We start from the raw sequence: 26,397 nt of genomic DNA, 5'->3' as shown, positions 1-26,397 counted from the left end.
TGACACCTTTAACTATCTTCTCTGCCCTGCTGTGACCACCCCCCAAAACTAACCTTCCAGCCGATAGCTTTGCATGCTACTTTACCAACAAGATTGAACAGCTAAGGAAAGAATTCTCCCCTCCTTGTCTTTCTCTTTCTCAACTACATGTAGATCATGCCTTTCCTACCCTTCAGACTTTCTCCCCAGCTACTGAACAAGAAGTAGCTGCGCTCCTCCTTTGCTCTCACCCCAGCACTTGCTCGTTCGATCCTATCCAGTCTCACCTCATCAGATCTCTCTCTCCTTGTCTTGTACCTTCCCTAACACACATCTTTAACTGCTCTCTCTCTCTTCTGGCATTGTCCCTGCTGACCTTAAACATGCCACTGTAGTACCTATCATGAAAAAACATCTCTTGACCCATCCTCCCCTTCTAACTATCGTCCCATATCCCTGCTCCCTTTTCCACAAAGCTTCTGGAAAGACTTGTCTGTACCCATGTGCCTCGCTTCCTCAATTCCAACTCTCTCCTTGATCCTCTTCAGTCTGGCTTCTGCCCTCTCCACTCTACTGAGACTGCTCTTATCAAAGTTAGTAATGACATAATTGCAGCTAAATCCAAAGGCCACAACTCCATATTAATTCTTCTTGACCTCTCTGCTGCCTTTGACACCGTTGATCTCCTCCTTCAAACTCTTCAAATCGCTCGGTCTCTGTGACTCTGTCCTCTCATGGTTTTCCTCCTATCTCTCCCAACGCTCATTCAGTGTCTCCTTTTCCAAGGATACCTCCTCCCCTCGTCCTGTCTCGTTTGGAGTTCCCCAAGGCTCTGTCCTTGGTCCCCTTCTATTTTCTCTTAATACTGTCTCTCTTGGAAAACGTATTGACTCTTTTGGAATCCACTACCACCTGTATGCTGATGACACCCAAATATAGCTCTCCTCCCCGTCCTGCAAGTGTCACTGCTTGCCTTTCTTCCATCTCTGACTGGATGTCTTCCCGCTTTCTGAAACTCAATCTCTCTAAAACTGGACTCCTTGTCTTTCCTCCTCCTAATACTGATCCTCCTCTGTCGCTCTCCCTTCAAGTCAGTGGTATCCACATAAATCCATCCTTGCAAACACGCTGTCTTGGCATCATACTTGACTCTGGCTTCACCTTTGAGCCTCACATCCAGTTTGTTGCTAAATCCTGTAGATTCCAACTTAAAAACATAGCCCACATCCGCCTCTTTCTTACAAAAGATGCTACCAAGGAGCTTGTTCATGCTCTAGTAATTTCCTGCATGGATTATTGTAACCCTCTCCTGATTGTTCTTCCCAAAAGCCGTATTGCCCCGCTAGTCTGTAATGAATGCCGCCGTCAGACTGATTTTCCTCTCTAGTCTGTCCTCACCGCTCTGTCAGTCCTTACATTGGCTTCTTGTATCCTATAGGAGTCAATTCAAAGTGCTAACCCATACATATAAAGCACTGAACAATTCTAGGCCCTCTTATATCTCTTCACAGATCCATAGGTATGCCCCTCCTCGTTCCCTTCGCTCTGTGATCAATTATCCCTTTCACATGATAAACTTGGATTAACAAACACAATGTGCCATTGAAACCCAGGACATACAGTTGCTGATAATGTGCTCTGTAGATATTCCGTATTCCGTAGATATTCCATTAAAAATCAGTCTTTTTCAGTTACAATAGTCTTTTACAACATTAACAATGTATATTGTATTTTTGATTAACTTGATATTATTTAATGGACAAAAAAAAAAAATCTGCAAAACAATATGTGCAATATAAAGTAAATATCCGGTACTAGCATGATATTTAACAAACCGCAATACAAAAATAAAGTGGTTCGATCCTCCTTTTCCTACAGAGCACCGCAATTATGGAATAACCTCAGGCACACAGTCAAATCTTCATTCAATCAAAAATCTTTTAAGAGATCTATGGCAATATATCTCAGCACAGAATGCACCTGTCATGGTTGAATATATGTATTACCTGTTATGTATTAAATGTATACATGTGTGTGTATATATATATATATATATATATATATATAGTTTGTATATTGTATTTTTTGTAATATTGTATCCTATTGTAACAATGCAATGTTTTGTGGACAAAGACCCAGGACATACTTGAAAACGAGAGCGATCTCAATGTATCCATCCTGGTGAAATATTTTATAGATAAATAAATTCAAAAGATGATTTTCAAATCAAAGAACATGAAAAAGAACAATTACAATTAGAGAAAGGATCAGTGTCGTATTCGATCCCATTAAAAAAGAGAGATTGAGAATGTGGAGAGAATATCTGCTTGAGATGTTCCTTAACAAAACTTGACAATGAAGTTAACAATGAAGTTAAGAGCTTTAGAAGTTTGGGGATTTTGCAGCCAAGGGTATTTATGGTAGTTTTGGGACATATTATGAACATGTGCTATCAATCTTAGATGCATTCCTCATTTTGGATATCAAAACCAAAGGTGTTTTCCAAGGAACAAGTAATAATTCTGAATAAAGAGCAATCTTGGCCACTAAATCTATTCTGAGCTCCATTAAGCTGATCTAAACATGGGTTAGAGACTCTTGATAGAGGATTAGCTAAATTTCACCATACTGACAACATTTGAAGGCAATCTCACCGTAGTTTGAAGAATGGAAGATGACCGGTCTTAAATAGTCATATTGGAGATGCCACCTAAAAAGGGTTTCATATCTTCGTTATGATTAAAAAAAATTCATTATTTTTCATTATGTACACGGTCTTCCGTGTTGTAGATTGTGAAACTGATGGGTATTGTAATTACCTTTGTATTGGAAAACAAAAAAAAATATCCTTTGTATTTATTATCTGGTGTTTTTGATTTTTGCATTATTAGCGTTTATGGTTTCCTTTTAAATTAAACAAGATAAACATTTGTTAATTAAGTATCTGTCAGAACCCAACATTTTGACCAACACACAAGAGGAAAGTATGTTGACTAAGCTAAATGTCGAAATTAAACAGGAAATATGTGTTTGCTGGGCTTGACCATTCCCCCACCGGTGTTATTTGTGTAGTCACTACAGACTACCATGCGTTTTTACTGCAGGCCCTGAGGTGCTACATTTATGGATCCATATCACAAAGGGAAACAAAGAATTCAGATAACTTGTCTGTGTTACTTTGGATTCACTATGCAATGCAAGTAGTTTGCCAATTGGCATAATTATAGTGTTTACCCATTGTTCAATTTCCAAAAGGAATACACTTTTTTATTTTTTTTGTCGTTTGAAGTGTTAAAAAAAAGACTTAGCAAGTTAGCTAAGCTAATGTTTTAACTCTAGTTTAAAGATCTTCCCAGCATATATAGTTTAGTATTCATTTAACCATGGGGTTGAAAAATGTCATGGGAATTACAAAATAGTCATGCTGGAAAAATAGTTAGGTTGGCTATTTTGGCATAAATAATGTAATGTAATAAAAATGTATCATTTTACAGTCTCATATTTATGCTGGGACAAATTAATTCTACCTTGCTGGTAATAAACGGCTATTGTAGGTGAAAAATTGTACTGCCTTTTGTTGAGCGGGCATGCTCATCCCTCGATATGCGGGCTGTCTATATAAACCACACAGGCTTTAAACTATCATTTATATAACCCATTTCATTATTTTTAATAAAAGGCACACTTTAAGTCTTTTAAGTGTAGAAAACATTGCTGTTGTAAACTCCTGCTGAGATCCCAATTTCTTTACTTTAGGAATTGTTTGCTCCCGAGTTCAGAAACAATTTATGTTGCAGAAAATGTAGTTGTGCTTTGAGGATTGTGACTCAGAAGACAGGAAAGGTAAAATAAGACAAATGTACATTGTTAAAACTCATTTGGAACTCAACCTACTCGATGGAAATAGCGTGCCAAACTGGAATGGGTAAAAGGCAATAAACATAGTAGGTCCAAGGACACGACTGGATCATCAAAAAGAAGGTGATAAAACTCCCTAGAGCAGTGAATCCATATCTTGAGAGGTGAGAACTTTCCTGCAAGATAAATTTAGATATGTCAGATTTTTCATAATTGTATTTACCACTATTATTCTTTTATTTGAAAAGTTTAGTTATTTTTCATAGTGTTACATAAAATGGTAATGCAAATTAATTAAAGGTTTACTTTAGTTAGTATATTAATTCATTTTAATTTTTGCCTTATATATTAGGTTCCACCCCATCCTCCCCTTTCTCCTGGACACATGACAATAAAATGCTTATCATGCATTAGCAACGATAGACCATGGTGGCATGTGCCAAATCAGATCAGGGGAAGGAGTGAGGGAGAGTGGGTTTGCCAGTAGTGTTTAGTAAGTGGCGTGGACGAAGCACTGGACATACTACAAGCATAAATGGTAGGGAGGCAAGGAGCTGTTTAAAGGCTGGCACCAGGAGGTATTCCTATAAGCTTCTACTTGCAGGTTTGCTCTCAGCACTGACTGACAGTTGAGAAGCTTATTACATCCGTCGCCAGTGAGCAGAGCGTGCGGACAACCATTGTAATTGTTGCACAGAACTAAAAATTATGCAGTTTGGAATCATGGACAAGAAATTGGACACAAGAACTTACATTCTAATGAATGCATGCATATTGCCCTTATGTTGGAGTGTGTTCCAAAACTGTGATATGTAGTGAATGCAAAACAACATTTCTCAAGTTAGACCAGACCAACAAGTGTCTAAGACCACTCTCCTAATTAAAATGGATACCTGTTTGAATGTCATCCCTTACACTTATTTATAATAAACATGCAACATACAAACACAGACCATTCTCTGTACAGTTTAGAGTCTGCTCTGTGTAAAAAAGTGGTAACGAGATAATCAAACCACCACAAAGGCTCATCTATCATTCCACATGGATGACATTTCTTCATCATTCTATATTTGGTGTGAACAGTAACGGAACCTCTTCAACATGTCTCCATGATGTTAGGCATTGAGTTGCTGCTCCATGGTTTTCAAATTGGTTTACAATTTACATTAATTATCAGGTGCAAAAGTTTACCTAACAAAGTTACTAATGAATCAACACACAGATAGCATTTTGAGATGGTTTTCTAGGAATTATGGAAGCGCCCTGAACTAATATAAGCTGGAAATGTTCAATAAATAGTGGCATATTATCTCTTTGTTGGCTAGTATAATATCTACATGAAACTCAATTATCCATGAAGTTTGAGCATGTTTTTGCATGATAAGGTAACTTCAAACGTTTCATTTACACAAGATGTTTATATGGTCAAATATTAATTTATGGGGAATGTACAATTAAAACAGAACTGAAAAACATTCTGACAATGTAATAAATTATGTAATTGAGTTACTTGAAGCAATGATTTGTTGGAAAAATCTGTAAATAATGCATTGCAGTATGCATTCACTCGTTATCTGTAAACTTACAGAACTCACCCTTTCAGCAAGCTGAAGTAAAGGATGAATGGAAGTCATTTGCTTGTTCCTTGAAAATATTCAACTTAAATTGAGACTAAAGTTAGATTTTTATTTATTTATTTATTTTAATAATCCCCTCCACCCCATTTAATCCCACATGAATTGTGTAAAACTGTATTTGAAGACACATGGTGACATCTAGGTGAAATATCATGTACTGATAACAGCAGCATGTGAGCATGTTGGGAGCGGCAGTGTCACCCTGCAAGTGAGGAAAATAGCTTTCAACTTAAAGTGACACTCTGGCTAACCACAAGATGTATGCAGATTTTATTAAGACAGGAAGGCTCCTATTATTCTGCACTCTCTTTTTTTTCCCCTTTGCAGCAAAGAAAAATAACATTAAATCAGTATAAAAGAAACCAGTAAATAACATGAGAGGTATATCTTCCTAGCAACAGGAACAACCAATCAGCATCCTCTTCACAGCATAATAGGTGGTGTCCAGTATACTACTTCCTCTTTCTTTGCTGCTCCCCCAGTTAAGTGACACTGGGTCCCACGGTTCTTAACTGTGGGATCTTTTACTTTACTCTATTCATATCATTACTGGGGTTAATATAGTTATTATATTTTAATTATAATATTTTCATATTTATAAATAGATTTAGTTACTTAATTTTAACTTAATTTGATTTGTTTACTTTATTTGCTTCAGTTATATGCTTTATTGTATATCCTTTGATAATTTCTTTTCCCTGTGACCTCCCTGCCCCCAAGATTAATTGGGGCTCAGGGGCGTCTTTGTCCCCTGCACAGTGATCGAGAAGTTTTTTCCCTTCAATTGTATGTCTGGCCGCAGCTCTGATCCCCAACTGCCAGAAATCCAAGTTGGGGTTTAGTTGTAGTGGCGGCCGGGCAGCTCCTGCCTTTTCCTATTGCAATTGCTATTTGTTCGCTATTGTGAGTACTTTCATTTCTTTATCCTGTTTAGTTATTTATTTATTTTTTACTTGAGGGTTACTCAACCCTTTCTTTTTGGTATTATTTTACTTTATTCATTCCCTTAGGTTTGTTTGTATATTTACAATGCCATCTGACAGGATCTTCCTGGGCCTTTTGGAACTAAAGCAAACATGCAGATTAATTTAGAAGCCTCTCCAGGCATCTCTGGACATGAGGCTGATTTTTCTGCTGATTTTACTGATCCTGCTGACATGCAGGCTTTGATTGACACTTCCATGGCAAAAGCAATGACAAGGCCCTGGTGTCAATGATGGGGGTTATGTCTGATTCACTTTCAGGTATTTGCCCAGACCCTGTTACAGGCACAGAGATCGGCTCAGCTTACTACTCAGGAGAAAGTACCTGTACTCACACAAGCTCTGCTTCAGCCTGGCCGCAACGCCTCATATAAGGCTAAACACTCCTCAAAAAGAATAGAGATGGACAGTACCATACCTGTAATGGACGGAGTGATTAATTTACCACCGCGCAAAAGAGCCACTAGTCATGCAAAATCGACTAGACTTTCGAAAAGGGCAAAAGCCCAACTGAACTCTGAATCTGAGCTCAGTGATATTGAGGAGGAGTTCACCGAGTCCTATATGGAGGATTCACAGGATCTTTCTGATCCGGAGTATGAAATTACTGATGATGCTCAGTGACTTCACGCTCACCTCACTAATTGGCAATGCTCAATGGAGATGCTCAATGGTCTCCCCATGCTCTCTTATGCGAAACAATTGGATTGGCTAAGATCGCCAAGATTGATGATCACAGCCATAGAGGAGTGACCAGCCAAGGTGAGACCTGAGCACCAATGGAGAAAAGGTAAGTAAAATGCCTTTTAAATCCTTACTGAGAAGAGCCAGTAACATTAATAGGTACTCCAACACTATAGTGTTCCTTTAAGGTGTAGTGATTAAGGTGCTAAGACAGTGTCTAAATGTATGCTCATGTAGCAACAGTGCTTTTAGATCATGTAATTTAGATGTGCAAAGGACATACACAGCATTCGGGCTATGTTAAAGGGATGTGCTTTCACAGAAATGGAACATCTACATAACTGTTTTTTGTTTTACTTTAGATAGAGACTGCATAGCATATGTGCAGTTTTCCATTTTTCTTTATTAGAAAAATATTGTGCATGCTTCTAACCCTGGTACAATTATACTATTTTGGTAAATTTCAACAGAATGTATTTTCTTCCTTAAGCCATTTAGTTCCTCTTGGTCTACAACTATTCAGTTTTGGTTATGCTTTCAGAAATGTGAGGGAACCAAAGGGCCAAGTATTTCCCTACAGACTTATACCTATTCTTTGGTTGGTGTATACACTTTCTAAATGTATACTACTCCAGTTTCCTCCATTACGCTTCTTCCTTTTTTTTTTTTTAACTCTATGCAGGCCCTTTAAGAGACCCTGGTTACGTTGGTGTTAGCTGTGTGAGTTAAAAACATATTGGCAAGGTGTTTAATGATGTTAATATTTTGTAAAACATGACTTTTCGTTTGTATCAGCATTCATATGATTTTAAGAGTCAATACTTTAGCTGGTTCATTAATTGGGCTCAACTGTATGCAACAAAATGCAACAATGTCATATGCCTAGGGACAATCATTAGATCAATTCCATGCCAGATCATGTCAACGGAAGACAAAATAAGCTTAAAGGGCTACTCGAACCATCATGACCACTTCTGCTCTCCTCCCTCCCACCAACACTGAATGAAACCCTCTCTCCTCCCAATATACTTCGCTATTTATTAATTCTTTTAAATTACCCACCCTCCCTCCTCCTTCTTTACCTAACTCCGCTCCCCTCCCCCAGACGGCTCAAAGCACGTGCATGTGCCCTGATCAGTTAAAAAGATTGAATTAAAGACTTCTCTCCGTGAATACTTTTTTGGACCTCGGTGGAGCTCATATGACATGCCTTTGCCTGGCGCCGGATTAAGGTAAATTAAACTTTAATTTAAATCACTCTTTGAGAGTTTTACTAGGGGTGGGGGGCATATAAAATAATATCAATAGGGCATTATTCTATTAACTGTGAAAAAGGGTTGGAGAAACTCTTTAAGGTTTAAGAAAATGCTAAAGAGACAATTATTCCTCCACTAGACCCACCTTATATGTACTTCACTAATAACAAGACACAGATGGGGAGGGAATAAAAGCCCTTGCCAAGGACCATTGGGTGCAATAAAGTAACACTGACGACACCAACATTCTGCGTGCAGGTCAGGTTAAAGTGACCCTGAAAACACCAACATTTTGCATCCATATAATATTAGCTCCATCTGGCTATACTTTCAGTTTCAAAAAAAATAAAGTGTTAATGAACAGTAGTGGTCTAACTTCTTGAAAAAAATGTCCGCACATATTTGAGCCTTACAGAAGCCAAAAAATAAGTTATAGTTTTCAAGGGCAGAAACTTAATGATTGTGTTTTGTCTTATTACTTGAAAAAAGAGGTGGAAAAAGTAACAGCGTAGGAGTATCTCAGTGCAAAATACATGGAGAAACAGTGATAATTGCTGTTCTAAGAAAACTATAGAGAGAACGCTCTGTTTCTTGACACTTCAGCAGTATCAAGCCAGCTAATTTTCTCAACGATGAAGAGAAAGAGCATTCTTATGAAACAGAACCAGTGCGCAAAGCAAAAATAGCCAATTTAACCTAAATCAGTTTGAAGGAAAGGCTTGCACAGGTTGGTAGTCATCTATGCCCAAAATCTTCACAGGCCTAAATGTATCTGGACAGTGTTTGTTCCACAGCTGAATAAGAATCACACCTAGTATACAGCAGACTAAAATATTGTCTTGTAAATATACGGTATATCCTTTTTGTTTCTTTAACCAGGCTTTAATGTCTGAAAGACACAGGGCATTTAACTAGAAAATCAAACAGTGTAATTGCCATCATCATTGTACTGCACTGCAGTACCCAACAGTATGATTTCTGTGTGGCTATTCAGATATAATTGTAGAATTGTAACAGCAAACAGAACACCCTTATCAATGTACTTGGGGAGGAGATCACAAATGGCACAAAATATGTGCTACATAATGATCACATTTACATCTAGAATAGTTCACCTTGATAAAACTGGTGTAGTTTCCTCTTCGCTTGCTGAAAAAACAATATTCTAATAAACTTGTTTAGATGCAAACACAATGCAAACACAGAAATCTTGCAACCGTTGTCTGTTGCAAAGAAAAAAAAAAGAAATATTGTGTCCAGAGTACAGATATCTACTCTCAAATAGGTTACGTCAACAGAATTTTATAAAAGCATGGAGCAATAACAGATGGAATAATAAAGTCTTTGTATAGATTTCTTATACATTGTATTTATATAAATAAAAATGCAACCTAAAATGATGTTAAATGCATATCCACTAGTATTTAAAAAATTCTAAATGCTAATTTTCTTCTTTGAAATTTAATTTCCTATTGGCATAGCAAAAACATTATAGATTGTTACTTAAATCTCTAAGTCCCAAGAAAATGCATCACATCCACATCTTATTAGATATTTAACAGTCTCTTGCTACTAATATAGAAATGGAGTTAACTTATGTTCAGTCTTACATTATCAAACAAACCTTGCTCAGACATAACAGGTGGGAAGTAAAATGGTAGTGGAAGAGGACTCCGACGCAAACAAGTGCCAGCATCAAGGCCTAGCTGAAGAGATGGCATGTATGCGACAAAACCAGCACCGGTTTGAATCGAAATTTGCACTGCTGGAGGATTCTCAGCGGCGGCAGAATCTACGGATCTGAGGTATCCCGAAATCCGTTCCTCTGCAAGAGATCCCGCACTTATTACGAAGGCTATGAGCCTCCATGCTACCTCCAACTAAAGTGAAAGTAATAGTGACCATTATGCATTTTAGAGTGACCAAATCACCCAAGCCCCCACTACTGTCTCTCGAGACCTGATGGTGCGGTTCCGATAGGAAGCGGACAGCGCTGCGATTATGACAGAGGCAAGAAAGGTCCCACACTACGCTTTTAAAACCTATACCATCTTGTTTTATGGGGACTTTTCTCACCCTACTGTCCAATGGCGACAATCATTAAGGCCACTTACCAAACCGCTGCGAGACAGAGCCATACCCTACAAATGGGGCCCGGGAAACCAACTTAGCATATAACACAGCGGAAGGCAGCTTCATTTCACTACTCCCACAGTCAGTGGCTTTTCTCTCGGCCCTGGAGCTTGCACCACTTCCTACAGTGATCCCGGGGGTAGAGCAGCACATTACCCAGACTCCAATCTGGGACATTGATGACATCACGCTGTTCCATCCTGTGAACCCTGATACCACCAGCAAGAGCCAAGCTATGCTGGCCAACACATGTGCCACTGTACACTGGCATTTGCAATGTTTCCTCTAAGCCTTGCCTAGTGCAAGTTTCTGTTTTTAGTTTTTAAATTTCTTTTATGTTGTTTGTGACAAACTCCCCTTTTTAACCCCTAAAGGACCAAACTTCTGGAATAAAAGGGAATCATGACATGTCACACATGTCATGTGTCCTTAAGGGGTTAAGGGAGTTTGCCATGAGTTTTTGGAGGGGCCTGCTTGCCAGCCTCCTGCCCTGCGACTATGGCCCCTGGGGTGTATTGCCATTTAAAAAGTATATTTGGGCTTATTGGATTTTAAAACACTTTTTCTGCCCCTTTAAATCCATGGAAAAATGTGCCTTTTCCCCTCCCCCTTTTTCCTGTCCTATTGTTTCTTCAGCAGGGCGTTGTCCCAGGGGCACTGCCAGACCAGTTTAAACTGGCTGCTTTGACCCTCCTCAATCTCCCATCAGCCCTTGCTATTTTCTGACCTCACCCTACTATAGTGCACTTTTAACATTGAAAATAGACCGGCCGCACAGCCAAAATCTGTGGAACTATTTTGGGCATGAAAGCCATGCTTGTGGTTGGTCAAAAGAGACAACTTTAACCACATGGCGATCCAACTGTATTTGTGAGATCTGAGCGCTGTTCGGACATATTGAGCGCTCAGACCCAAGCTATCTGGGGATATGTTGGACATATAGGTTAAACATTGCATTATATGAGTTATGTATTTTTATGTGTTTTTTGTAACAGATTTTGGACTTTGAGATATTTCCTGTACCTGGAGATAATTGGCTTACCATAGCCACTTAAGCCAATTATCTCCAGGATAGAGGAGAAGATAGAGCGGCCGCACAGCCTAAATCTGAGGAACTATTTTGGGCATGAAAGCCATGCTTGCGGTCGATCAAATGTGAAGTCCATAAAACCTTTGAACTCTTGCTCTAATCTGGGTGATTTTTGGATATGTTGTTCACCCAGATCAGGGCTATCCATGTAGGATTTGTTGTTGTTTTCGGGTGGTTTTGGACTTTGGGTAAAACTGGATATTTTCTGCCTGTGGTAAATAAGTTAGTCCATTGTGTTTGGTAATTGTATCACAGGCAGAGGGGATGGTTTGTGTACATTAGCTGGGAGTGTCTAACTGTACAATACTGTGTTGATTGGCTGTTGTGACTTTGTGTCCTGTGCTCCACAAGGTCCACGTGGGTGGTAACCTTGTGGGGAAAATTTTATAATTTTCCTCAGCACGCAATGCCATTTATTTATCTTTGGTTGGAATCAGCCATTATCCGACCCAAGATCACTGCCATTAACTCAGCTGTAGCACAATCACAGTCATAACATCATCTGTTACTGCCCAGCAAGCTGAGCATAAGCGGAAAGCTCAAACAGCGTGCTCTCCTCTTCTGTGTGCTCCCACTAAAAGCCCTGCAACTCAGACATGCAAGTTTGTGAAATTTAGATATTCTCACCACTTTCTTATTGTATCTAGCGCAATGTTAAATAATGCATTTTAAATAGAGACAAAGTTGAGAAAGCCACTAAGTTTGACCCTTTTAGCTACTATATATACAGATTTGCCTTGTTATTCATACTGTTACCATAGTCCAGACAGATTTATAAAGAGGAAGAAGAGGAAGATGAACAGGGGAAGGGAAACTAAAGGAAATAATTTAACCATGACATTTTAACTGCACTCATTGAAGAGCAAATGTGCAAGCTCTGTGCAATTTAGATAAATACATATAGCATTGATAAAACCTAAGCAAACAATTTAAAATAACAGAAGTGGTTCTTACCTTTCTAGAATTTGACGAAGTCTGGATGATATCGGTTTGTGTTTTTATGATGATTAAAATAATATACAAAATCCAACCAGTAAACCCCATGACAACGCTGATGCCAAGGAAAAATCTATCATAGGTATGATAGTAAGAGAGTCCTTCTAATGCAAGGTCGATAAGAGATCTGCACAAAATCAACTAGAAGCAAGAGAGAGGGGAATAAAACAAACAAACATTCTTAGTACAATCATTGAAGAAAGTTGTTTTCACAGCATCTGCTGAATAAAAGTTATGGTTTACTTTACCTTACTTTGAAATCCTTGGAGTGCTATCTTCTATATGCAGTTTGGGTAATCTTGCAGACCAGCACCGCGCCAAAATTTATTTCAACACTCTGGAGTGCAGGTTTGTGGACTTATATATATATATATATATATATATATATACACACACACCAATAGTAGAGATGATCAGCAGATAAAGGTTAAAACGTGTAGACTTTAATGTTGAAACATTTTAAAATAGTTGATCAGTTGAATAGTTGAATAGTTTTAAAATGTTTCAACATTAAAGTCTACAACTTCTAACCTTTATCTACAAACCAAGAGTGCTGGTCATCTCTACTATTGGTGTATAAGATTTTCCCCCAGACTGCAACAACCCGGATTTACTACATAGAGCCTGTGTGCAAGGACTTTGTGACTTATATATATATATATATTTGTAGTCGGGGACATAAGCCGTAAGTGTACTGATTATACCAGAGTATGAAAGTCGGTTGAGGTGTGCCGTAACCGACGTATGAGGTAGGCCTGAAATAAAAGAGGGCCCACCCAGGAATGGTTTATAGAGGGTTGTGGTGGGAGGGATGAACCCGGCTATTCCAGTGCTGAACCAGAGGGGGCCTGAGCTTTTATAGCCGGGTAACCCCTCCCACAACTACAGGCTATGCCTTACTATTTGTAGTCGGGGACATAAGCCGTAAGTGTACTGATTATACCAGAGTATGAAAGTCGGTTGAGGTGTGCCGTAACCGACGTATGAGGTAGGCCTGAAATAAAAGAGGGCAAAAGGGTTGGAGTAAACAATTCATTTTATTTATACACAGATTACATAGCAAGACATTCGAATGCTGATCTTAGTTCTATTTCTGGTTGTGGAATGTAAGTGGTGTAAACCGCTGATTTCCACCGACCTAATCTTTTAATTATGTGAGATGGTACGCCATGACTAGAGGCTGCTGAAGCGGCTCCGATTCTGAACGAGTGACCGGAAAATCCTGTGGGATTGAGGCCGAGTCGGATGAACAGAGTTCTGACGTACTGAATGAACTTGGCCGTTGTTAAGGGTAGACCTTGGAGTGCGAGTAGTGGGGTGTTTTGATTGAGACCTGTGAGGGAGGCCAAAAAGGTGTCGAATACTGCGACCGGGCACCACTGATTGCCCGTGGGGTAGTAGCAGATCTTAGTCGGTGGGCCTACTTGGTTAGTTTTTGTGCGACCTAGGCTGAGAACGTAGTGATCTGTGTTTCTCTGGAGATTTGAAATGTAGAGAGGCTGACAAGAAACACTATTGGTAGTGAATTCGTTTGGACGTAGAAACCCATAGAAAGCTAGGTATGCCGCTGTCTTGATAACCAGGTTGGTATGGGATTCGAAAGGTTTGGAGTCCAAAATATTGGAGAGTGAGCGGAACTTGGGACCGTCTATCGGTAGTCTAGACGAGGTAGTGGGTATGTCTAATCTCAGTATACCTTTTAATATGTTTTTTACGGGATAGGAAGATATGAAGGGTTTAGTACTAGGGTAGGCACTGATGATATGATGTTGTATACCCGAGAGATATAGTTTAATGGTGTTCAATGCTAATTTTAGGTTAAGGTGGCAGAAAGAAATAAAGGCGATAATGGAGTCTAAAGAATGGGTGTTGGTTAACTGATGGTCTGTTGTGAATTTGGTGTATAAGCTAAATGCTCGATTATAAGCGCGGGATGTGTTTGTGGATAGGGCTGCTCCGGCTAGGTATCTGCTGTGAGATAGCAGTCTTTCTAGTCCAGGATGAGGTCTCGGAATGGAGGGGTGCTGACCGGTCTGGAGTTGGCTGTGGGGTGTGTCTTGAAGAAAACCTGTAAGTTAAATCGAGACAATGCATCAGCGGCTATGTTGGTTTTCCCTGGGATGTGGATGCAAGTGATATGGAACTGTAGTGTCGCTGCTAACCAAGTCAGCCTTCGAATCAGTCTCATGATGGTGAGTGAGGAGGATCTACCCTTGTTTATTATGTCACAGGCTGGTTTGTTGTCGGAAAAGCATTTTACCGCTTTCCCCTGCCATAAGTGTCCCCACACTCTTGCGGCTGCCACTATTGGGTAGATCTCAAATAGAGCCGATGTACTCGGAAATGAGGGTAGACCTAGGGTTTCTACCGGCCATGAATCTCTGAACCAGTCATTGATATAGATTGCTGCGAACCCTGTGTGAGCTGCTGCATCGGTCCAGATGATGGGTGAGGAGTCTGATAAAGGTGTAATGAACATGGCTACCCCATTCCAATGAGTTAGGAACCGTAACCACATGAGTAGGTCTGCCCTTGCGTGAATATCTAGCGATATCCTGCTGGAGTCTGTATTGAGCAACGGGAGGAGGTTCAGCAATCTTGAGATAAACGCCCGACCTTGGGGAATGATTTTCATGGCGAAGTTTAACGTGCCCAGTAGGGATTGTAGGTCTGACCTGGTACACGTGTCCTTCCCCAGAAAATACTTTACCATCTCAATGATCTGCTGCACCTTCTCACGAGGGAGACTAGCCTGTAACGTAACGGTGTCTAGGTTGATACCTAAGAACGTGAGTTTTGAAGTAGGGCCTATTGTCTTAGCTTGAGACAGTGGCACCCCCAATGCTGTAAATAAGGCCAACGTTTTCTGGAGACTAACTGGTGCGGACTGAGGTGGTTCTATCGTCAGGAAGTCATCCAGATAGTGCAGAACAGTGGGACAGTGAGTGACATTGAGGAGTAGCCAGCATAAAGTGTCGGCAAAAATGTCGAATAATTTCGGGCTACTTTTTGCTCCGAAGGTAAGGCGGGTGGCAAAGTAATATTTGTTTTCCCATTTGATGCCGTGCACGTGCCACAGGGACGGGTGAATGGGTAGGAGCTTGAAGGCGTTGGAAATATCGGTTTTTCCCAACCAGGCTCCCCCCCCTGCCCTCAGAATGGATTGAATGGCATCATCTACTGTGGTATACTGCAGGGAAAACTCTTCCGAAGGTATTAACGAATTGATGCTGGGAGTAGGTAAAGAATGAGGAGCGGACAAGTCGTAGATAAGTCTTTTTTTATTGTTGGACTTGCCAGTGGCAATACCTATAGGGTTGGTGCGCCAGCTGGCGAAAGGAGGGTGAACAAAGGGGCCTATGATAAAGCCGTTAGTCAGTTCGGTCTTGAGTAGTGACTGTGTAGTGATTGGGTCAAGGATAGCTGACTGTAAGTTGGGACATTCTAGAACACCTGTGGGGAGTGTGACTAGACCCGTGTGGAAACCTTCAGTGAAGCCCTGAATGAGGAAGTTGACTAAGTGAAGGGAAGGGTGTGCCTGGAGGTAAAATGCCAGGTTGTCGATGCTAACTTCGGTTAGTCATTGTTTGGGGTACAGACGATTGGGGCACATAGTTTTTGCATGTGCCCGGAAGCAGATTGAGCAGACGTGCAGCAGTCTGCAAGAACTGAACCCACAACTTCCTGAATTGAAGTTGTTGCAGATCTGCGCTTTGCCAAGGTATATAATGGGTCTGCCCAACTTGTCCTTCAATCCTCTGTGTTCTGTAGTGGAGGAACCGAAGGTAGCCCGACTAGTGGTAGGAAGGTTAGGATCGACTGGGCACAGGTTGGTGGAGTGTGAGATAGAGGCGCATAGGGCACAGGATGGAGGCTTTTGGCCCGCGAAATGGCGGCAGAAGAGTTCAGTATCCATGTTACTCCAGTTGGTATGAGTGTTAAATTGAGTTATGGATGCTGCCGCCTTGGCCGAAAAAGATTTGTGGTAATCATAGAAGGAAAAACCCCCATACTTGTGTCCTAAGTCCACCAACTTGTGCATGTACAAGTCCAATTCCTCCCTACGGTGAGGGGAAGTGGAACAGATTACGTCACGGTAGAGGCCGAAGGCAAGGATGAATTCCGGTATGGTGAGCTTCCGGTTGAGCCTGGGATCTCTGGCTTTTAGCACAACCGAAAGATCACCGTAGCAATAAGCCTTGTTCTCTACGACATCTTGTGATGCGATTAGCAGAGAAACCAGGTTTATGTCCTTGCCTTCCAGAATGTCTTTGCGTATTGTCGGGGGTACGAAATGTGCAGGCGTGATGATGTGGGAGGATGTGCTTGGTATTGGGTTTATGGTAGTGTCATTACCGTGGGGGAGGAGGACCGGAGTGAGGATTGGTGTGGGCGAGGTGACTGTCGCCGTCTGGGGAGTTTCCAGTTTATCCAGCCTGGTGCTGATCGTGGTAATTGAGGCCAAGAGGGATGACATCAGACCCTTGATCTCATTATAGTTTTCTGAATGCAGAACTACTCCAGGTTGGGGAGTACAAGCATTAGAAATGTAAAGTTTGTACAGTTCTGCTTTGCGGGCTGTAGCTGGATACGGGACACCCATGCGACGTAGTTCAGCCGCGAGCTTGGGGATGGTCCATGACCGGAGAGCGTATGGGCTGGCTGGTTCTAGGTTCTCGGTGGGTGTGCTTGGGCCGGCCGGAGTGGCGGGTCTGGTAGGGGTTTCAGGTATGGCCAGCTCTTCTTCTTGGTCATGGGATTGAGACATACTAAAAAATGAAAAATAGGGTAAGAGACGGGTTTTGATTCTGAGCGAAGTTGCCTGAGTCAACTGGTGCTAGCTATGCCGAGCCGGCGAAACATTATCTGTCTTATGAGGAAGGTGAGGCCCTACTAATGCCAAGTGGCGAGAGAGGCTCTATCTATGTGGAGGGCCGGTTGGACGAGGGACACCTAAATGACGTGGCGGTAACGTTGGCCTCTCTGTGACTGTAACAAGACAAAGTAGGTTGGCTGTGACTGGTGAGACCCTAGCTGACCACCAAGGGTGGTTGTTGTGAGGCTCTGTCTATGCGTTGGGCCGAGGGGCGAATACCTCCGACGAGGATGGGTGTATGCCTCCCAGGAACATTTTTAATTTACAATAACTTAGCTACAGGCTGTACGCCAGTTGTCACCAGTTGACTGCCCTATATATGTATATATATATATATATATATATACTGGGTCGGGGTGGAGTGATTGTCGTGCGACCGTACCTATTTGTTTGTTGTACGAGTTTCCAACGTTGGGTTTTGGAGGGATTTATAGATTATTATTATTTCCTTTTCGTCTGTGAAATAAAACATATGGTTAGGGACGGCTAATTGGTTTGGGCTTGAAAATATATATTTTTTATTTTTTTTGTTAAAATGGTTTTACCTGTTAACGCTTTAAATAACGATGTTGATTTGGGTGATAGCTTGGACGTCAGGTGGGGTAACAATCTGGGGGTAGAGTTAGAAGTTATCCTTTGTATCCTCTCTGTTAAATATCGGTTAAGGATAAAGTGCGGTGAAACTTAAATATTTACCAGTGGTAGGCTAGGAATGGGAGTCCGATGATGGCTCCGAGTATCAGGGGTTGTTGAACCAGGATTCGAATTGGGCCAGGAGTGAATCCTGAGGAGATGGACGTATTTGGTTTAAGTCGTGACTTTTATGTGGAGGGCATGACAAAGGACGGGACAACCCCTGACATGGGGTAAGCTAATCCTTACCGAGTGCGTAAAGACAAAAGTTTAGCTTTAAATATCTAATTGTATTATTAATTAATTTTTTTTTTATTTTTATTTTTTTTATAAAACACCTGTGTAGGTGATAGGTAACCTCACCCGGTTTTTGGAAATGTGTTGCAGGTTCAAGTAAACATTTGAACAAAACATATTACACATGAAAACATTATGATATAATAGCCAGGAGTATAACTTAATAGTGAAATCTGGGGAAAAAGAAGGGGAAAAAAAAAACCAACAAACATATATACTGCTTATTTTAACATTGTGTCATAATATGTGTGGCCACCAGGGGTCGTCTGTTATTTTTTTTTTTTTTTTTTTTTGAGAAAGTAAACGGATATAAATATATTTTGTCCACCAGGGGGCGTTGTGAGCTGACATGCGTTTTGTCAGCAAGAAATTTGCAAACACTAATTGCCGGGTGGCCGGTTACCGAACCGCGTTGGAGAGTAAGGGTTTGAGGTCTGCGTGACCAGTGAAACCGGATGGTAAGGAACTGCGGTACCGAGCGGTAGGGTAAGTATAAGGACGTAATTTGGAACAGGTGAGCAAAGTGTGCGTGGATGCCAGGCGTCTGGCTGAGGGTGGTGTGGATGAGACTCACGGTTTCTGGGCCCTGGATTAGGTAAGTAAGTGTCCGGATTCAGCAACCGCCGTGGGTCTGGCTGGGGAGGATGGGAGTTCGTCGGGATCCCGGTAGATTGCCGGGCTGGAGCGCTTGACGCCGAGCACGGAGGGATAGTACCGAGCAGAGGGTAAGCACTTCGGACCGGAGTGGATCACGTGGGGACGAGCTCGAACCGGAAGTACAAAGGTTCCGAATGAACCCGGCTATTCCAGTGCTGAGCCAGAGGGGGCCTGAGCTTTTATAGCCCTACAGGCTATGCCTTACTATATATATATATATATATAATCATATAATGTAACTAAACTCTCATTATTTTTTGTCTAGATTAGGTGTCAGCACCATAGTTGCTGTTTAGTAGATAAGGGAGTGTGCTGGATTTTCATTTTTATTATATTTATACAGGGAGTGCAGAATTATTAGGCAAGTTGTATTTTTGAGGATTAATTTTATTATTGAACAACAACCATGTTCTCAATGAACCCAAAAAACTCATTAATATCAAAGCTGAATATTTTTGGAAGTAGTTTTTAGTTTGTTTTTAGTTTTAGCTATTTTAGGGGGATATCTGTGTGTGCAGGTGACTATTACTGTGCATAATTATTAGGCAACTTAACAAAAAACAAATATATACCCATTTCAATTATTTATTTTTACCAGTGAAACCAATATAACATCTCAACATTCACAAATATACATTTCTGACATTCAAAAACAAAACAAAAACAAATCAGTGACCAATATAGCCACCTTTCTTTGCAAGGACACTCAAAAGCCTGCCATCCATGGATTCTGTCAGTGTTTTGATCTGTTCACCATCAACATTGCGTGCAGAAGCAACCACAGCCTCCCAGACACTGTTCAGAGAGGTGTACTGTTTTCTCTCCTTGTAAATCTCACATTTGATGATGGACCACAGGTTCTCAATGGGGTTCAGATCAGGTGAACAAGGAGGCCATGTCATTAGATTTTCTTCTTTTATGCCCTTTCTTGCCAGCCACGCTGTGGAGTACTTGGACGCGTGTGATGGAGCATTGTCCTGCATGAAAATCATGTTTTTCTTGAAGGATGCAGACTTCTTCCTGTACCACTGCTTGAAGAAGGTGTCTTCCAGAAACTGGCAGTAGGACTGGGAGTTGAGCTTGACTCCATCCTCAACCCGAAAAGGCCCCACAAGCTCATCTTTGATGATACCAGCCCAAACCAGTACTCCACCTCCACCTTGCTGGCGTCTGAATCGGACTGGAGCTCTCTGCCCTTTACCAATCCAGCCACGGGCCCATCCATCTGGCCCATCAAGACTCACTCTCATTTCATCAGTCCATAAAACCTTAGAAAAATTAGATATTTCTTGGCCCAGTCTTGACGTTTCAGCTTGTGTGTCTTGTTCAGTGGTGGTCGTCTTTCAGCCTTTCTTACCTTGGCCATGTCTCTGAGTATTGCACACCTTGTGCTTTTGGGCACTCCAGTGATGTTGCAGCTCTGAAATATGGCCAAACTGGTGGCAAGTGGCATCTTGGCAGCTGCACGCTTGACTTTTCTCAGTTCATGGGCAGTTATTTTGTGCCTTGGTTTTTCCACACGCTTCTTGTGACCCTGTTGACTATTTTGAATGAAACGCTTGATTGTTCGATGATCACGCTTCAGAAGCTTTGCAATTTTAAGAGTGCTGCATCCCTCTGCAAGATATCTCACTATTTTTGACTTTTCTGAGCCTGTCAAGTCCTTCTTTTGACCCATTTTGCCAAAGGAAAGGAAGTTGCCTAATAATTATGCACACCTGATATAGGGTGTTGATGTCATTAGACCACACCCCTTCTCATTACAGAGATGCACATCACCTAATATGCTTAATTGGTAGTAGGCTTTCGAGCCTATACAGCTTGGAGTAAGACAACATGCATAAAGAGGATAATGTGGTCAAAATACTCATTTGCCTAATAATTCTGCACTCCCTGTGTATATATATATATATACATATATATATATATATATATATTCACTGAAGCCAATGGAAGACCATGCACAATATAGATCACAATAGGAAGCATCACTTGAGCAGGTACCAATTACATAATAAACATACTAAACCTTTGGGAACTTCTTGTGGGTATAGCTCCATGCTGACAGTCTGCTATAACAAACACATTTAAAGGTGCATTAAACCCCTTTCATCTGAAGATATGGGGCAACATATTATTAATTTCATGCTCTAATATGCTTAAAGAGGAGATACGAACGGATGAATAAAGGTCATTGCCCTAAAAGCAGTTGAAATGGTAAACAAGTTCTGTAGAGGCTATTATTGGTTTTGATCATTTGATTCTCAGGTTATGAAAATATGTATCTGTAGCCAATGTATAGTAAGCATACAAGGCAAACATATTTAGCATTTCCTTACTTGAAAGAAAGGCTGATCTGCATTATCCCATTAAGTCAGAAGCCTTTAAAACCCTAAATTCCAATGCAGAGCAATTTATTTACAGTTCTGGAATATGATAGATAAGGCCAGTGCTGTAGAAGTCACACTCTCAAACTGTTAAAATAAATACATTCTTGGCATACAGCAATCAGAATCCTGTATGCTTCTACACATGTTCAAGGTCTTCATAAATCTGTGCTTATCTTCTCTGATTTTAACTACACTAATGCAACCCTGGGCAAACAGTACCTTACTACTTGCATTATAAGTAACAAGCTAAATAGTTTGCAGTAAAAAAAATACATAATCACTCAGAGGCCTTCTAAATGTATAATAACTGTTAATTGCAGTAGTTATTGTGTTAGGAATGTGTCACGGCAAATTATCATATCTGTTGTGGCCAAGCCCACCTCCCTAGCTACTGACAACATATGGAGGAGCCTAGCTTCCCCCACTGAGACATCTATGTACTTTGATAGTGTTATCTTTCATTGTACACACACAGCTAACAGTGTAAAGGACCTCCCCTCTCCCAGCTCCCGCTTCCCCTGGCCCCCCCAATCCTCTGCTTTCAAGAGCTCCCCGAATCAATATTTCCCCTTATGCGATTCCCCGTAGGTTGTGAATATCTCAGTGGGTTATAAGGGCCCCCACCAGGCTCTCAGGGTAACCAAGGTATCTTTGCAATGGGAGATTTAAGAGCTCAGATTATCAGCCGAAATAGACCGAGTCTGCAGGATCCTTTCCCGTATGCGACCGGTCTGCATGGCGGTCAGGCCCCGTCTCCCAGAAATGTTACTTTAAACTCACAATGATGATTATTTAACTTTTTTTTGTATTCCCAAAACACATTCGTTTTTATGTTTTATAGTTTACAATTTATGCTAAAATAATGAGGAGGGGGCGGGGGGGGCAGAGAACAAGGTGGGGCGGGGGGACAATTGGGGGAGAGAAAGAAAATAAAACGTTCTACTTTTTGCTAAGGTATTGGAATTATATGAATTGATAAAGGGTTGTGAGTGTGGAGTGATGGAAACTATTTGATGGTTTCCATCACAGGTGTATTTCCAGTACCAGAGTAAATGGTTATAGCAAGCACTGCACCAAAAACCTCAAAGGAGACTCTGCTCTTAGAAACAAAGGGTGGAGAATCACCCACTGATAGAACAGATGGTTGTTTCTTAGTCAGCAAAAAAAAAAAAAAAAAGCCCAGATAACTGGCTGAAACAGAAACAGTGTTAAATGGTTAATAAAGAAAATAAGAGAAATCACATGTCACTTTCCCGGTGCAGTACAAATTGCTATGTCTAGCTCTGAATGCTCTGGTAATTTGGTGCTAAATAGATTTGCGCTACGAGTTTTCGTATGATTGAAATGCCAATCTTTACGACAAAAGAAACGCAAGGACACATGAAAGACATTACTCAAATAAGCAACTAGTGCTGACTTTTGATTTTACACTTACCGCTTCTTTGTAATTTCCTCCTTGAATGTAAGATTTTGTTTTCCTCAAAATGTCAAGCTGTTCAGACTCTGAAAGCAAACTGCAAACACATAGTGATGAAAAAGGTGTGTACATGGATAAACAAAGATAAATAAATATATATGTATATATCACGTGTAGCAAACAGAGGAAGAAAATGCAAAATACATGCTCAAATAAAGTTCAAGAAACAGATGGTAAGTTTAAATGTTTGCTTGTAAAAAGCAAGAAGCTTGCGTGGAAAAATGGGAGTTTGAGCTATTGACATACAAGTAACAGTATGATAGATAGACAGACAGACAGACATACAGGTAAATAAGTACAATGAAATAATTATGAATACTGATATATGGTTCTTTTCAAAGTTACAATAAAAGTCAAATAAGTCTCTTTACCTCACAGGTCTGCCAAGCACTGCTATGACAAGAGCTATAAATAAATAATGTGTATCACTCCACAAACACACAACTGCTGTTATTGTGCATGAACACAAATGTTGATATATACACAAATAGGTCAAACATCTCTCTCCCTGGGCTTAAGTCAACACTATTAATGTCAGCCGTGACAAGTCCACTTTAAGCTTAAAGGAACACAATTGTCAGGAATAAAAAATGTATTCCTGACACGCTAGTTCTAAATGTGCCATTTAGGTCCCCAGTCACCTTGTGAGAGGAGTAAAAGATGGATTTACTTACCCCTGCCCCTACTCCTTGGCTGAGTTCATCAAACTCTGTCAATATAAGAAAACATTGGGAGGCTCTTGCACTTGCGCAACAAAACTCCACACTAAACCAATCAGCATCTCCTCATAGATATGCACAGAATCAATACATCTCTACGAGGAACGTCCATCGCTGCATAAAGTTGTAAAGACCACATATGGAATGTTAAAGGGACACTATAGCCACCAGAACAACTACAGCTTATTGCATGTTTTCTGGTGAGTATAATCATTCTCCTCAGGCTTTTTGCAGTAAAAACATTTTAGTTTTTTTTCAGTCTTTTTAGAGAAAATGCAGTGTTTACATTACAGCTTAGGGCAGGCATAGGCAACCTTCGGCACTCCAGATGTTTTGGACTACATCTCCCTTGATGCTTTGCCAGTATTATGGGTGTAAGAGCATTATGGAGGATGTAGTCCACAACGTCAGTGCCGAAGGTTGCCTATCCCTGGCTTAGGGATACCTCCACTGGCCACTCTTCAGATGGCTACTAGAGGTGCTTCCTGGGTCAGTGCAGGACTGCCATTCAGTGTTTCCACCCTCTGCGTGGAGACACTGAACTTGCCTCATAGAGATGCACTGATTCATTCTATGAGGAGATGTTGATTGGCCAGAGCTGTGTTTGGATTGTGCTGGTTCTGCCCCTGACCTGCCTCCTTGACAAGTTCAGCCAATCCAAAGCTTTTCTATGTAAAAGGATTGTGATTGACTCAGATCATGACTTCTGATGATGTCAGCCAAGCAGGCAGATCTGGGGCAGAGTCAGCTGCAGCAGATTGGAATAAAGGTAAGATGTTGCTATATTTAAGGGGTTAAGGGGGGGGCACTACAGGGTCAGTGACAAGTTTGTGTTACTGACCCTATAGTGCTCCTTTAAGTAGACTGGGCTGGCAAAATATGGACAAGTGACCAAGTACAAATACAATTTTTAAATTATTTTGCATAAAACTCTGTGTGTGTACCCTACTCACATAGAGCAGTCTATGTATTTGATAAATGAAGGCTTCTGGAGTTGTTTGACATAACAACATATATCCCAGCAACCAGGGGCGGACTGAGCACTTGGGCAAATTGGTCATGGACCGAGGGCCTGAGGCTCTTGGGGGCCTGCCTGCTGTGCAGTTACGTAACAACTGGGCTGAGGAGTTAAGCATCTCCCCAGCCAGCCTGAACACAGCAAGGGGCCCGAACTGCACTCCACGGGCCCCTGTTACAAAATACAATCCCCCCTTTTCCGGTCACAGCATGGCACACTAAGAGACAGCTAATGGGGCTTTTCCAATGTGTTTATTATTTTATGCAGGAAATGAAATCATGTGGCAAAAGTTCAACGAGCTGTGCGGAGCTACCTGATCACTATTACAGACAGCTAGCAGTATCTGCAACAGCATGCCACAGGTAAGGCTGAGGGAAGGGAATGCAGCTTTTTTTTTTTAATTAAAACTCTATATAATCAGCCCTTCTAACCCCTGCAGCCCCCCTACACCCTACAACCCTTATAACCCCTGCAGCCCTTATAACCCCCTGTAGCCCCCTTACCTCCTGAAGCCCCTACAACTCCCCTACCCCCTGCAGCCATTCTAATCGCTGCAGCACCAATAACCGCTCAACACCCTACTGCCCTTCTAACCCCATGCAGCCTTTCTAACTCCTGCAGCCCCCCTACCTATTGCTGTTCTTTAAACCTCACCAACCCCTTACCCACTGCAGCCCTGCTAACCACTGCAGCCCTGCTAACCACTGCAGCCCCCTACAGCCTGTATACCCACTAGAGTCCTTAAAATACCTACACCTCCTGCAGCCCCTACAGACCCCTTACCTTACAGACCGTCTACCCCTGCAGCCCTTCAAACCCCTGCAGCATCCCTACACGCTACAGCCCCTAAAATCCCTGCACACTCTACAGCTATTATATCCCCTACAGACCCTATATTCCCTGCCCGCACTACAGTCCATTTGCCAACTACAGCATCTATTGCTCTCTGCACCTACCACAGCCCCTATCCCTCGCCTACATCCACAATAGCCCCTATTACCCCCTACCCCGACTATTGGCTCTATTACTCCCTGTCCCCACTAAAGCCCCTATAACCACTACAGCTTCTATGCCCCGGTCATCCACTGCGTTTATCCCCTTGCCCCCACTGCAGCCCCCATGTCCTCTGCACACACTACAGCCCCTATTACCCCTTGCATTCATTAAAGCCCCTATTAACCTCTGCACCCACTATGGCCTTTATAACCCTGCATCCTATGCTATGACCTCTAACCCTCCCCTACCCCCACATGATTACTACTATGATTTAGTGGTAGAAATTACTAGTCCCCCCCCACCCCCCATTTTTGATTGTGGGGTCTTTTTATCCACTTAAATATATTCAAATGGACACTTTAGGCACCCAGACCACTTCAGCTCATTGAAGTGGTCTGAGTGAGGTGTCCCAGGTTCCTTAACCCCGCAATGGTAATTATTGCAGTTTTTGAGAAACTGCAATAATTACCTTTCAGGGTTAACCCATCTCTAGTGGCTGTCTACCAGCCACTAGAGACTTCAGGGTCGTTAAGCAACTTCTGGTCACCTAAGTGACGCTGGACGTCCTTACGCTATGCATGAGGACATCTAGCTTCATACAAAACCCCATAGGAAAGCATTATACAATGCTTTACTGTGTGGGAAGTCCTAATGCGAAAGCAGTGCCTGAATCAGCACCTAGGGACATCAGCACCTAGGGTTTTTTTTAACTGTGGGT

The 26,397-nt window shown here is 41.4% G+C and overlaps 1 protein-coding gene across 2 annotated transcripts in view; it reads right to left on the bottom strand.

The window, feature by feature from the left end:
- The window catches only part of PIGN (phosphatidylinositol glycan anchor biosynthesis class N), a 360,977-nt gene that overhangs the window by 208,830 nt on the left and 125,750 nt on the right, over positions 1–26,397 (bottom strand). For both annotated transcript variants that reach the window (XM_063450558.1, XM_063450559.1), the window contains 3 exons: positions 22,905–22,983; positions 12,575–12,757; positions 3,874–4,013 (listed from right to left, as the gene is read on the bottom strand). In XM_063450558.1, coding sequence (XP_063306628.1) covers positions 3,874–4,013; positions 12,575–12,757; positions 22,905–22,983 — 402 coding nt within the window. The remainder of the gene's footprint in view (positions 1–3,873; positions 4,014–12,574; positions 12,758–22,904; positions 22,984–26,397) is intronic.

The sequence above is a fragment of the Pelobates fuscus genome, chromosome 4, assembly GCF_036172605.1.
Source record: "Pelobates fuscus isolate aPelFus1 chromosome 4, aPelFus1.pri, whole genome shotgun sequence".
In the NCBI taxonomy this organism is placed as follows: Eukaryota; Metazoa; Chordata; class Amphibia; order Anura; family Pelobatidae; genus Pelobates; species Pelobates fuscus.
The sequence above is the reverse complement of the archived record's forward strand: the minus strand, read 5'-3'. Positions and strand labels throughout refer to the sequence as shown.